This window comes from Vigna radiata, chromosome 9 (assembly GCF_000741045.1).
Source record: "Vigna radiata var. radiata cultivar VC1973A chromosome 9, Vradiata_ver6, whole genome shotgun sequence".
In the NCBI taxonomy this organism is placed as follows: domain Eukaryota; kingdom Viridiplantae; phylum Streptophyta; class Magnoliopsida; order Fabales; family Fabaceae; genus Vigna; species Vigna radiata.
In genome coordinates this window covers 2,904,843-2,919,873 of record NC_028359.1, presented here as the reverse complement: position 1 = coordinate 2,919,873, position 15,031 = coordinate 2,904,843, and the positions used below count along the sequence as shown (strand labels likewise).

The 15,031-nt window shown below is 30.4% G+C and overlaps 1 protein-coding gene across 1 annotated transcript; it reads right to left on the bottom strand.

Moving 5' to 3' along the window:
* Nucleotides 1–4,468: 4,468 nt before the first annotated feature.
* On the bottom strand, nucleotides 4,469–6,773 carry LOC106773006 (protein TIFY 10A). Its single transcript, XM_014659667.2, has 5 exons — nucleotides 6,394–6,773; nucleotides 6,023–6,146; nucleotides 5,233–5,480; nucleotides 5,061–5,118; nucleotides 4,469–4,894 (listed from the first exon to the last, which is right to left on the bottom strand). Exons 1-5 carry the CDS (start codon nucleotides 6,554–6,556, stop codon nucleotides 4,786–4,788), a joined length of 702 nt encoding a protein of 233 aa, XP_014515153.1. The 5' UTR covers nucleotides 6,557–6,773; the 3' UTR covers nucleotides 4,469–4,785.
* Nucleotides 6,774–15,031: the final 8,258 nt, after the last annotated feature.

Here is a 15,031-nt window from a genome sequence, read left to right as displayed (position 1 = left end):
CAACTTCGGTGGAGATTGTCATGGCAAAAGTGATTACTAAAATAAAAAGTAGTTTTTGTAGTTAATGGTTGAACGAATATAATAAAAAATATTTATTAAATCATTTAAAGTTTCAACGATCGAATCTTATAATCAAAGATCATTTTTAATCAATAATTAGTTTTGAAGATGATTAACTTACACGAAAGCATGATTATTAACTGTTATTAGATGGGTGATATTTTAAATTGTTGAAAATCCAAATATGAGTTTAAGTCTCACATGGGATAAAAATGACAAAATAGAACATTATATAAAGATGAAAGATCCATTAACCCATTGATATTTTGTCTACCCGTGAACCCTTAAGGTTTTAGGGAGAAAGTGGTGTGAATTCCTTATATGATTGGATTCATATCTCATTGGTATTGGTATTGTGTCTATCCATGAACTCTCTCCTTGATAGACCCAACACAAATTTCATTCCAAAATCTATAAATATAAATTTCAACTAATGAAATAAATGATTAAATTCATTTTACATTTATTGTTGAACTTACCAAATCTTTATTAACTTTTACATCAAATTTTTTTTTTTCATATAATCAACTTGATTGAATAGGATAAAAGACGAACTATAAGTGAAACAAACATTAAAATACTGATTACTTAATAAATTTATAACATAAATCTCACAACTTAAACAAGTTTTAAAAATGAAAATGAAACCAAAATTTAAAAATGAAAGTTGAACTATGAGGCATAGCATAATACAATATCTTCTTCAAGTTCCTCAATCTATTTTATTGGTTGTTTGATTTTTTAGTCCAAAAATTGAAAAAGTTAAACAATAACTACAAACTCATCCTTAAAGTTTTTGGTTTGAAAATATTATTTTATAAAATTATTTACTTATGTGATTTTGACTCAATTCCCATTTATATTTAGTCTCTATATAGAATGGAAAATACTACTATTTTCTCGTATCGTTTTCTTTATAGGTTTGTTGATGTAAATAAGACTACTAAATTTGATTTTTCCATAACTTCGTTGATGAGTGTCTCCACAAATATAACATAAAAAAAAAAAAAAAATCCCTATCCACTCTCCCATTTCCATTGAAAAGTTATTATTTTTATTGTACAATTTATTATTATGACACCCACTCAAGAATATATAAATGTTATAGTGTAGAGTCATGTGAACTTCTATTAGTCAAGTCATAAAATCTAACAAGATTTAAGCTAAAAACTGGGGAACAATAAAGCTTAATGTTCTTAATTTTTATACATATTTACAAATTAAAACGTGATAAACGAATACAATATTAGTTGATAGCTTTTATAAATTCATGTTAAATGTTTTTTTCGATTCCAATCATTGTAATAAACAGCTTGTATATGTTCGGACACTCTATTATTGTGTCAACCTTTTGTGTATATATTTTAGGACATAGAAATATAATGATTTACAGTATAATAAAAGAGTAATTGAAATTATCATATTATTTAATTAAAATTATTTTATTTATTCAATGTAATATAATACATTAAAATCTATTTTTTATACAGTTTGTAAAGAGTTAAAAAAATGTTATTTTAAAATTAATAATAGTTTAAAAATAATGAAATTTGATTATTTTAATATTAAAATGATTTCGTATAAATAAGTTTTTTTTTATAAACTTGTTTTATTATTTTAAAATACACAATTTTTCTATAAGTCATTTTTCTAAAGCTTTCTTATTCTTTTATAGAAGTTCTTTTTTTTTTGTTCATTTATTTGAAAATTAAAGTGTTGAGTTTTTCAAGGATAGTCGATTAAAATATCTAATAGAGTAAGTTGATATTTTGATATTTTACGCATTTCTTTAGGCTTAAATATTTTTTCTGCTATATGTGAGCCTTTTTTTCAGTTGCATATCTTCCTTTTGTCTTTTATAAGTGTATACGTTGATCAATGATCATAATGGTATGTCCTAATAATTATTGTGATGTTTTTATACGTAGATAAAACATCTTGTGAAGTGAAGTTTGAGGCATTTTAGTGTTTTTATAGCAAAGTCACAGGTAAGAAAAGATAATGACATTGTTTTTAAGTTATATACATGTTGAAATTACTAACTGTATCATTAATTGTACTATTATTTTTCTAAATGGTACTATTATTTTCCTAAATGGTCGAGTGTATGGTGAAATTTACTTGTTAAATTGGGGTTAAATCCTCAAATTGCATGATTGATTGGGGTTGTATAATGAAATTTCGTAATATTGTTTATATGGTATTACAAATGTGAATATATGAGTTTATGAATGCGATGTAATATATATTTGGTGTATTTTGAACTTTGTATGTGGTATAGGTTGAATTGGCAGCATGGAATAGCATAAATATGCAAAACTATGTATACTCTCTGAACGTGAAACTGTGTCGCTGGCTAAAGCCAAGGCCAGAGAGCCACTGACTTAGTAGTTATTGGGAAAGGATATCATTGCTAAGCGACTCCAAAGTTAGAGAGTTCACTGGCTTGGTTCTCGTTGAACGTGACAACTCTTTGTTGGACAAATTATGAGTAATTTAATCTCTATGAGTTCTAGTGTTTGTGTCGCTAAGCGAGACGTCTAATTGCTAGGCAGGACATCTAGTCATCGGGTGAGTAGGTTTTCAAGCATTATTCGCTAAGCTAATGGATAATCTCACTAAGTGGGATTAACAAGGTTGTTCAATCTTCCATGTTCATTGATTTGTATGTTTAATATGATTTTATAAGTTATTAAAGATGGTTGGTATTGATCCGAGGAGGAATAAGATTTGAGTTTGTTAGTATAAGCATTGATGTGAAAGTTTAAATATTTGAGGTTATCATGTCGCTTTAATAGCCACTTAAGCTCAAATATAAAAGAATGTGGTATGTAGTAAGAGGTGCAAGAGATCATAGTCTAAAAAATTTATTTTGATCATTGTTTGAATCATTGTATATGGTATATATATATATATATATATATATATATATATATATATATATATATTAAAATGTAACGTCTCGAAATTTGCGGACTTAATTAACTCTTTTACTCGATACTCTTAAAACATAAAATTTTTGTAGTTTTGAAGTAAAAAAATCGATAGTTTACGGATTAAAAACCTAAAGATTAATTAATAAAGAAAAAAAAATAATGTGATGCTTGGTCTCAGTATTACTTTTATTTTCTTTCTCTTTTTTTCTGAACTCTTTATTTCTTTATTTCGCATCTAATGCTAAGATGCCACCAAAAAGAAAACTCCAATGCAAAAGATAACATTATCAAAATAAAAAAGACGTGAAATTGAATAATAAATAAACATAACATAAGAGTGTTGAGCGTTTGAAAGCAGTATGAAAGATTGTGGTCAAAGGTGGACGCTTGTGAATGTTTCTTTCTCAAAAGCTAATAAAATATTCATATTTTTTTTTTTAATTTCGTATGGTACGGAATTATTTCGATTTATTCCGTGCTTACACACTGTATTTTTAGTTTGACTCTTAGGTCATAATTGTAGCAGTACCCACGATAATTATAATATCCTAGAATTAATAGCTAATTAATTAATAATAGATAATTACAAAAAAAGTTAAGTTGTGTTAACTTTGTATGACTTTATAATGAAAAATCATGCCAACTTAAGACAACTTCTTTGTTGTAAAACTTGCTACAACTTAAAATTATGCCAGTTTAACATAACCTTAGTATATTATAATATAAACTAAAATCGTATCATTTTAGTATGAGTTCAGCGTATTATAATTTTTATTTTTAACTAATTAAAGTTATATCAATTTAATAAGTCAAATTCGTGTTAAGTTAACACGACTTCTTAAAGTCATACCAAAATTTAACGAGTTTTTCATTTTTAAAAGATTATACCATTTTGATAATTCTTAAGAAAAAATTGCATCATGCGTCCGAGAGAGAGAGAGAGAGCAACAGTGATATTTTACATTACATGGATCTAAAATATCTATTGGAAATTATTTTACAAAATTTAAAATAAGCGAAAAAATTGAAAAAAAAGTACCAAAAAATAGTAATATGACAGAAGCATAAAAAAGGATAGGCATATCGGGAAAAGGCTTGTGTGTTAGTGCTATTCCTCATTCCATCCATAATACCGACAAACATAGCCCAACCACTTGCATTTTTCTTAGTCGGTGTCTATGCGCATTTTTCACGTTGCATTATTCTCTCACGCAACTCATTTTTTCTTCTTATTACCATCCATCACTTCATACCAGACCTTGCTTTTTTCAGATAAACAGTGAAAAACATGTACACTAACATAATAATAAAAATAAAAATGGTTTTTTTTTTCTCCAAAAAACCAATATAGAGAAAGTAATATTGAAGTAATCAAACTCCGACCATGGACTTTATAAATTTGATAATAACAATAATCTTTTAAATAAATTAAAAAATAGAGATGGAATGAAAAAAATCAAGATTTTCATCCGTAGGATACAACCACACATGAAATTATGCAGAGGAAATCAGGATCAGGTTTGTAATCATCGAAAGTTATCAAAATCATGCACTCAGTGGTAACTTTAAACATTCTTAAGCTAATCAATCTGAGTAATAACACTAAAATTTATCTCTGGTTTGGTCCAGAGGACCTAGTTGATTAAATAATATAATAATAATACATACATACAAATATATATAATATTATATGATAAATTCGTATGAAGGCCACAGCAATCTTTGATGTAGTTAGGTGCTTTTGGTTGACCAGAGCCTGTATATCCTAAGTTCTTGATGAGGTAAACATCTACAAGTTAAGGTCAAACTGTTTAGAACACTGATCTTCAGGATCACCACCTGAACTGCTTCCTTCTGGTTTCTGATTGTTCAGTTGATAAGGCCCTCTCGCATTAACCCTGCAAAGTTTCAACATTCAATCATTATTAACCCCAAAAACTTTCAAAAAATTTACCCAAATGAAATCAAAACTTCATACTTTTTTCACTTCTTTAACCAATATCATAAGGCACAAATCAGCATTTTCGATGATTAAAAGTAGCAAACAGAAAACATCTAAATTACCTTTCTTTTCTTTTCTCAAGAAATTTTAAAAGTGAAGCTCTTCTTGGGTACCTCATATCTGTTTTGACAAAAGAAGTTGTAGCTAGAATTAGTGTCTGAACTTTGAACATGCGTGAGAGGAATGTTTTCTGTGTAATTTCCTTTGTTCATATGAGAGATGGGAGACACTGACCTGAACCAACCCCTTGGCTTCCTGGCTTAGGGGCTTCTGAGGTGTTTGTCTGAGGCACTTTGGTCTCAGCCAATTCTTTGGTGGTAACCGGAGCACTAGGGGGAGTTTCTTCGGCTCCGGAACTGTCCAACGCCAGCTTGGTGGCCAACTCCATCACCTCTGTTGCCTTCTCCGGAGGAAAACCATCGAATACCAACATTTTTCCAGCATAGAATATTGTCATTTGAGGAGATTCAGGAACCGCTGATCTACAGTACGAGAATCATAATAGGAACATTATCAGTACATGAACTTCATCAAATTTAGCAGATGTGATGAAGTAATCATGATGTAACACACACATGCCCATAAATTAAACAGATCTAGTACAATTAGGGATAAAGGCTTCCATTTTCAACCGCATGATTCTGGCCACAAGCTAATGGTCCAAAAACTTCAACCTGCTTATACTTGTTTTTCATAAAAAGCACATATTCTGCATGACAGAGATCGTCATCACCTAGAGATGATTTAGATCCTCACAAATGTTGGTTCATTTTTTCTTGCATACCCTTCAAGACCAAACCAAGCACATGATGTCTCCTACAATTTTCTGTGTGAATACTTGGTGGAAGCATGGGTATACAGGTAATTTCACAAGGCTCAGACTCTTGGGGTCATTTTTAATTTTTGAACATTTCCTAAACTATTTCCCAGAAAATAAAAACAAAAATAAACCCAGTTTTTCATCCCAACCCCTTGTGGCTTAGAATTCCAGAAAAATGAACAGAATAAAAATTGCAGCACACACCTAAGATTAGGCTTCTTAATGCAGGGGTTTTCCACAAGCTGGGGAAGAAAATCCATGGCAGAAGCTCTTAGTTTCAACGCCCCATCTGAGTTTTGCAGGCTGCCAAACAAATCCTTCGTACTAGCTGGAATTTCCAAATCCAAACAAACAACACCCCCATCAGCAATTCTCATCACAAGCAATTACACACACTTTCTACCTATTTCCACGCAATTAAGCTAAATACTTTCCCATACCAAACCATCAATTGTGACACACAACCTACTCACACCAAAAATTGGATGGGAAACACATCAGGTGTTAAAATCTCAGAGACCCAGGCTAATAACAGTAGTAACAAAACAGGATTCCAAGAGGAACACAGATTATACCTTTGGGTTCCATTTTCCCACCCATTCCATGGGTGGAATCACCAGAAGCTCGTTTCTCCTTCAAGAACTGGCTCAAGAGACTGCAAGTCTGAGAAAAAGAGGATTTTTCCGGCGCCTTGCCAAACCTCCGGCCTTCCGACACTGTGTTGGGGAAACTTGACATTTTGAAGAGATGCCCAACAAGAAATTTTCACAAGAAAACCTGTGAAAGTGGATGAATGTTTGTAAAAATGATCTCTTTTGGGTGGTGGACGATCCTTGTTCAGTTCGTAGTCGAAAGGAAGAGGTTTGAGAAGGGGAATATGGACGGGGTTGGCAGTTTTCCAAGCATGTTCCTTGAATCTGCTATGGTCTGAGAAAGAGGGTGAGACCATGTGGTCTTTATCTTCCTAATTATTTTTTTTAATTTTCAAAATTCAGATTTATAATAATTATAATAATCGTCATGATAATTTTAAATTTTTTGTTTGAAGCACGTGTTTTTTGTGGGGGAAAAGCACGAATTTGTTCAGACTGTTTAACTCTGTCTTTGCTTTAAACTAAGTGGTTTTGTGAAAAGTCTATTCTAACCTAAGAGAGAGAAAAAGAGTATTCTAGGGTCGTCTATATACCACTTTCCCATTACATTCTCTGATATAATTTCTAGTATAATAATACGATTATTTATTCTTTTAAAATTAAAAGGATTTATTTGGTTTTTATATTTAAGATTAGGTTTAAACTCTTATTTGATTCTTGTATTTGTGTGTCGGTCTCAAGTAAGTTATCGTTTTTTTTTTTGTCTCAATCAAGTCCTAAAATTTGTAAAAATGAGTCAATTAAGCCCTCTCCATTAAGTAACCAGTAATGTCGTGTGTCTGTGATGAGTTGTAACTTGTTTTAGTTAATATGTATTAAATTAGATGGGTGTTAGTTGTATAATGAAGTATTTCACATGGCAAACACGTGTTATGTTGTTAGCCCTAAACAGAGTTCTTCTTCTCCCTCATCAGTGCCGAAAGAGTTTTAGACATCTGTTATTTTGGGCTTTTAACGTCTTTTTCACAATCGACGTCATTACGGGTGACGTTAATGGGACGTCGAACTTCCATATAACAGACGTCTATACTTAGTGCCATGTCCGACGTCATTAAACGTCGGTATAGGCCTAAACCGACGTCTAAGGGCACTATATAGACGTCAGAATAAGCACTAATTGAGTCTAAGAGCACATAAAGACTTCGAACATGTCACTAACCGCCGTCTAATGTCACTATAGACGTCGGTGTATGCATTAACCGACGTCTAACATAGTCGTTGTGTTTTAGTGCAGTTTTGTTCCTGTCTTTGGATAGCCTAGTAGCACACTCTGTCTTTGCTAGTTTCCCCCCAAAAAAAGCTTGCGTTTTTTGAATTTCTCATGACATTTCAACCCAAAACCGAACTTGGGTTCTTGCTTAATTCCATTTTCAACCGCAAGAGGGAAAAATTACGGTTAAACAATAACTAGGCAACGACTTAGGGTCGTTTTTGAGTCAAAACGCCATAAGAAATCCAAAAGACGCCGTTTTTTCTGGGAGGCAGCTAGCAAAGGCAGAATGTGGTACTACGTTACCCCAAGAGAGGAACAAAACTGCACTAAAACACAACACAAGGAAAACAAATTTTAATCAATTGAACCAGAAGATAATCGATGAAAGACTAATATAATCGGATTGAACAAAGTTTAAACGGTTTAAATAAAAAAAGACGCACTTGGAATGCAATGCCGCAAGAGAGAAAAACGAGAGGAGGAAGACGATAATTTTATCAGAAACTATAATGCAATGCCACAAGAGAGAAAAAGGAGAGGAGGAAGACAATGATGTTATCAGAAACTGGAATGCAATGTCGCGAAACTGCGAGTCTGCGGTTTATTTAACATGAAATGAGGCATCGATTGCTACAACAACCAACGTCTATAATCAGCTAGACGTCGGTTATATCACTAATATAACGTCCAAGATAACTTTTAATCTGCCTCTTGCATGCACATTAGACGTCGGACACATGGGTCGCCGACGTCTATGGTGCTGATCGGAATGACGTTTCATTTCCTGTCAGGGAAGTAGACGACGGTTGTCCTGGGACGCCGACATTTATAACATTTTAGACGTCGGCGTTCTATTACTGAACGTCGAAGTGTCTGCGAGTTTGGTGAATAACATTAATTACAGGCACATATACGTCGATCCCCCACAAATCTGACGTCTATATTGCAGAAATTGACTATTTTTCCGCCTTCCAGCATAACCATTGGCGTCAAGTTAAGGGAGAAAAGACGTTTATAACATTGTAGAAGTCGGTTTTTTACTACGCGACGTCTAAGCGCCTGGGAATCAGGTGAAGAACATTAATTGCAACCAGGTAGACGTCAGCCCCCCATCACAACCGACATCAATGGGGCAGAAAAGACTCTCTTCTCACCTACCTCAGGCCCTTGGACGTCGTTTTAGGGCAGAGCAAACGTCTACTATATCATAAACGTCATTTGTCCTGAAAATCGACGTTTTGCTTACCAACTTATTTACGGTAATGCCACCGTCCATTAATATACATCGGTCTATCCTTTAACCTACCTCTTATGGGTGACGTTAAACAACGTTTTTGCACTAGTGCCTCCAGATCTTCTCCTCTCTCCCCCTTGCGTCCTCCCCTGTCACTGCTCCACCGGCATCACCACCAACAATCACCACAGTCCAATGATACAGACACGAAATTAAACCTAAAAATAAGCAAACTCGCAAATTCAAGCTAACAAATGTGAACACAGAATCAAAATCGCAATTCAACTCCAATGATAAAAAAAACCTGCATAGAAAATCCAATGAATATCCCAGAAATCCCAATTTCAAGACCGCAATACAGTAACAAGAAATCCCAACAGAACCCAATAAAAAATCAGAGAAAAATGGAGGGGAAAGGAAGCTTGCGTCGCAAATCAAAACAAAGGGAAGTAACAATAACTGCGTCCGTCGTGCCTCTGCCACACCTTCGTCGCGCTTCAATGATCTTGTTCACGAGAAAGGGAGAAGAAGGGTTATGCATTGAATCGCGCCCTTACCCGACCAATAAGAGAAGAAATCGCGAGACCACCAAAGGAAACCCAAACGCATACTGCGAGAGCTCTTCTCTTCCTCGCTCAACTCCAGATCGAGCATCTAACTCGCGAGACCATCTCGCCATCGCAGAACGTCGTTGAAATTCACCCTACCTCCATCGCGAGTCGAACTCGAAATCTCCTCCGGGAGAGACAACCACCCTCAACCTGAAATGCAGAAAATAAACTGCAAATAGACGCCATCTTCAATCATCACTGCGACACCGAGCTTCTCACGAATAGGGTCGATGTGATCATATGTCCATCGCGAGCCCTCCATTGACGCAAGCTCTACACCACACAGCACCACCATGGAAATCGCAAACCATCGCGATTCAACCTTTGTCCTCACGCCTTCGCCATTAACGCACGACACTACAGATCCACCGAGAATCTCTAAATCCCAATCTGGAAATAAAAAAACCCTAGAAATTAACGCAACGTTACGAGGGGAAGAGGAAGGAAAAGTGAGCTTAGGCGTCGCCATCACCGTTGTTCACCATCAGAGGCATCGCTGGCCATGGCATCGGGTCCTCCATTCTCCTTCTTCTACTCACCCAGTGGAAGAACTTGGAAGCCAGAGCGCTGAGACACCACTTGTTATCGTTTTTACAGAAGGCGTCTACGATGAAACGCTTAATCGGAGAGAGGCAGATGGTTGGGGAGGGAGAAGACGAGGGGAGAGAAGGGTTGGAGAGGAAACGAGGGTCCCAACCTCTGATATTGAAAGATTTAGGTTTTTGTTTGGGTGTGGAAAAGGGGTTTATGGTTTGGCGGCTGGAGAATAGGCCGCCATGGCCAATGGGGGCGATTTTGGGAGGGATCACCCGTCTACGTGGAATTGTTCACTTTACAACATATCACCATTTAATTTTAATACGCAATGCCATGTCATTTAATAAAAAATACAGTTTAACACCGTCAGTGATAACTTAACAGAAAAGGCTTAATTGACTCATTTTTACAAGTTTTAGGACCTGATTGAGACAAAAAAAAACGATGACCCACGTGAGACTGACACACAAATACGAGGACCAAATGAGAGTTTAAACCTTAAGATTATCATTCATTTGAATTTTGCATAATTTTGTAATGAATTCGATCAATATTTTTTTAAATAAAATCAATTCAATTTTATTAATGTAATTTTTTAAAAATACGTACTTTTATATATATATATATATATATATATATATATATATATATATATATATATTGATTAAATCAAGTTAAAAAATAAATGTTTTTTAAGGCGTTAAAATATTTCTATTAATATTTTTCAAAAAATCATATAATAATATTAATGAGTTATATTTCCGGAGTTTTTACTCTCAATTATTTTTGTAATTTAATTTATTTAATAATTAAATGATGTGATTTTTTTATCTAATACATTTCTAATAAAAATATTACTTACTTTGTATTTATTTTTTATAAAATTCAAATATTTTATTTAAAAATTTGATAAAATTCATATTCAAATAAATAATCGTCTCTTAAAAAAACTAACCTAACAAAATGTTGTTCGTATGAGTCATTACAAGTATCATTGAGTTTACTTATGATCTTGATTTCATTAGTATCATTAGATCTTCTATAAATAATTACATAGTAACTATAATTTTTTTCAAGTCAAATATCGCATTTATAACTTAGTATTTGTTTCTAATAGTGTGTATGAAGTTTTAGTTAACTGAAGTGGAATAATATTGTTATTAATGAGAAAATAAGATCGTTGTAAAGATATAAAACATCATAATTGATAAATTGTTTGAGTTGTAAGAAAAGTAATAGGTTATCAATGATGAATAATATGAAATTTAATGTAATGCTAAATTCAAAATTAATGAGTGTCAAATGGTATACACTAATATATTAAATAGATTACACATTTGCTCCAATAGAAAAATTAGTATAGTTTAAGTATTTTTAACTTTATATATGTATAAAGCTTAATTGGTGCATACAATAATCTGATATGAAAAATATATTTTTGCATATTTTAATACACCTTTTTCACATGTCTTTTAAAAATAAAATTACATAAAACTTTAAATTTTAAAACAGACCATACTTCAAATACGATAATAATATATAAAGATTAAAACCAAACCAATTAAATTAAACACATTCCCAAATTTTATCATCAATTATATTTCAATTCAAAACGTATAAACAAAACTTTATTACGTTATTTAGAATATACTGTTTTAATCTTATAGCATTTATTTTAATTTTATATGTAAGTGGAAGCTCATCATAGATTAACTTTCATAATGATTTTAAAAAAAAAAGTTACGTTATTATCTCAAAGTCATTTATAATATTGTTATGATTCATTATTACACTTGAAATGCTATCGATTTTAAAACTTTTATAAAGTTTAAAAGATATCTGAAAAATTTGAAAAATAAAAATATATTTAAATTAAATTTAATATGGACTCTTGAGAGATATAAAAATATTAAATGTATCATAACAAACTACCTAGTCGAGATTTTAAAAAACGTGATAATTTGTTTTTAAAACCACTTTTTCATCCTCTTCAATAAGAGAATAAAAGAAAGGTTGAACAATGAGAAATTATCTTTAAAACCTAACTTTTGTCCCCACAAAACAACATTTTTTAAAACACAAAATCATAAATTTAAAATTCTAAAAAACAAACAATAATTCAAGAGTAATATTTGACCTCTTAACGTTTTCTTCATGGACTTAAAGGTAGAAACAATTTATAATTATATAATTGAAGAAAAGTTAGATTAAAAGTTTATTTTTTTTTTAGAAAAAGAGTTAAGATAGTTTTAAATTATTGTTATATATATATATATATATATATATATATATATATATATATATATATATATTAAATATGATGATTGTTTTATCTAAATTGTTTTGGTCATATTTTTGTTGAAAGTTTTGTTTGGTATATAAGAAAAAAAAAATCTAAAATGGTCTTTATTATTATATTGTTATTTATTACAAATGTTATTCAAATATAAGTCGTTACAATCTAAATCACGTTAATTTCTGTAAGTAAATATGATTATGATATAATGTTAAGCAAACTAATATTCGAAGAGTTTCAAAATAGAAACTTTAGTTGTTTTCTTGTAATATAGTCTTCTAACACTTTATGTTAGAAGTGAATTTTAAACTTAATTCAACTTCACAAAACTAGTTTGTAAGGTGAGGTTTGCACCCACTTATATATTATTATATATTATGAATTAATCTTATCTCTAGTGGATGTAAGACTTCCAGCACTCTTTTTGGTCAAATGAAAATAATTTGAGAAAAATAAAGGTGAATAAAAATAGTTTGGTAAAAGAAAAATACTAATGAAAATATAGATAGATTGTGGAATTTAAATAGGTGAGAAAATATGATAAAGAGATGCAATTTTAAAAAAGATATGAATCGAATTAAATGTAATATAATTTCTTGTCAGTTTCTTAAGTTCAACAAAATAAAATCAACTATTTAAGTTTTAAACGATTAAACCATATTAAATGAAAGTTTAAAAAAGAAACTTTTTACTTAATTATACGTTTAAGTATAATATAGTATTAACTACTTCAAATCAAGCTTATAGCATTTGACAATTTAGTGTTCTTTCATGCATTCTCTAATAAATTACTGGGTTAAATATGTTTTTACTTCTTATAATTTTGGACGATTTTAGTTTTAGTCCCTCTTTCAAACTAATGTACAATTTAGTCCTTCAACTTTAGAAAACTCTGTTTTTAGTCATTTTTTACCAAATTTTATGTTAACTGAGAAACACGTTTGAAATAACAAATAAAGTTTAAAAAATTTGGTAAAAAAGACTAAAACCTGAGTTTTCTAGAGTTGAAGAACTATATTGTACCTTACTTTGAAAGAGACACTAAAATCAAAATCGACCCAAAGTATAGAGACTAAAAACATATTTAATCCTAAATTATTAGAATTGACACATTGGAGAATAATTATAAAATTGGTTCATATTGTGATGAAATTGCTTAAAAATGTCTCAGTTTTTTTAATGAGACTTGTGATTTTATAATTTAATCTTGGTCTTTTAATAATTGATTTTCTCGATTAATAATTATTTATGAGTCTCGTAAAAGGTGAATATATAAATGCATTTAAAAATGGATAAAATTCAACTTACAAGGAACGCCTCCCACTTCGTAATATCCTATTATTTAGATAATCTGCGATTAAAACGTGACTAATATTTTAGGTTTAATAATGATTACTTTAACATAATGGAAGAGGAATATAAAATATTATTGTGTTAAAGTGAAGCATTTAATTATATTGATATATAATATTTGTGTGAAGAATAAGTTACGAGTCAGTAATTTAAATATTTTTTAAAAAAATTATTTGTTTTGAAGACGGATCTGTTTAAAATTGTGAATGCAATTATTAAATTAAATTTCACGTATTAATATACAGAAATACATTTTTTAAGTTTAATAATAGTTTCTATACTCTCGATTAATTTAAAGTATGATTTTAAAAATAATTATTGCAAGTTTAATATAATGTTTATATTTAAAGCATAATACACCATACTTTTAAATGTATATAGTATATTTTAATTGTGTTTGCGTTTATATTATTTTATTGAAGCGAAAAAAAATGGAAAGTAAAAATATAAATGCATATATATAAGAAAATATAAAATTGATAACTTTCCTTACTTGACAAATTTAGTTAGTTTTGCAAACTTTCGTCAAATTCGATTTTTTCATTCCTAAAAATCTAAATTGTTAAACTAAATGTATTTACTATTATCATCACTTAATATATATCTTTATTTCTAAAACTCCAGATGAACAAATATCTCTAAGCATGTAAAAAGAAATTGATAGATAAAAACTTATTTTAAACAAAAATTTGACCTAAAAGATATTTTTCCTCTTTATTGGTTTCACTAAACATATTAGAGCGAAAGTAGAGAAAATTTAATTGTGGAAAGAACCGTTTATATGTAATGAAGCTTTAATGGTTAAGTTTTTTTATTTATAAACTTTTTAACTTAATTAATAAAATATTAATATTTTATCTAATTTAGGTGACCCTTTTTTAAGTGAAAAATAAAGAATTTTATTTATCGGGAGACTATAAATTCTTGGGTGAAAAGCCCTATGACTCGACTAGCATAACCACGTTTGAGCAAATTTAAATATATATTTAAGAATGAGCAAAAGTAGTGGTTGAACAAAAACTTAGACTATAAGCGATATAATTTTAATTGTTTTTAAAAGTCAAACTAATTTATATTTCACTAGAAAAACTTATCTTTATCAATTTATTATTTGTAAATATTATTATAATGCCATGAATGGTGAAATAAAATTTATTTCTATGTTTAGAATACATGTATTGCTTACAAATTTGATATGCATGTGACATTTTAGATGACTGATAACGATATAAATGAGTTGTAGAATTCGTAATGTTCGATGTAAATTATGTATGATGAATGATAAACTATGATTTGAATTGAAATGCATATGAATA

Coding starts and splice junctions, on each gene's coding strand:
- LOC106773006 (XM_014659667.2), bottom strand. CDS start 6,556: ATGTCAAGTTTCCCCAACACAGTGTCGGAAGGCCGGAGGTTTGGCAAG. Junction 6,147..6,393: donor TGGGAAAATGGAACCCAAAG/GTATAATCTGTG, acceptor TGGAAATTCCAG/CTAGTACGAAGGATTTGTTT. Junction 5,481..6,022: donor ATTAAGAAGCCTAATCTTAG/GTGTGTGCTGCA, acceptor CTCGTACTGTAG/ATCAGCGGTTCCTGAATCTC.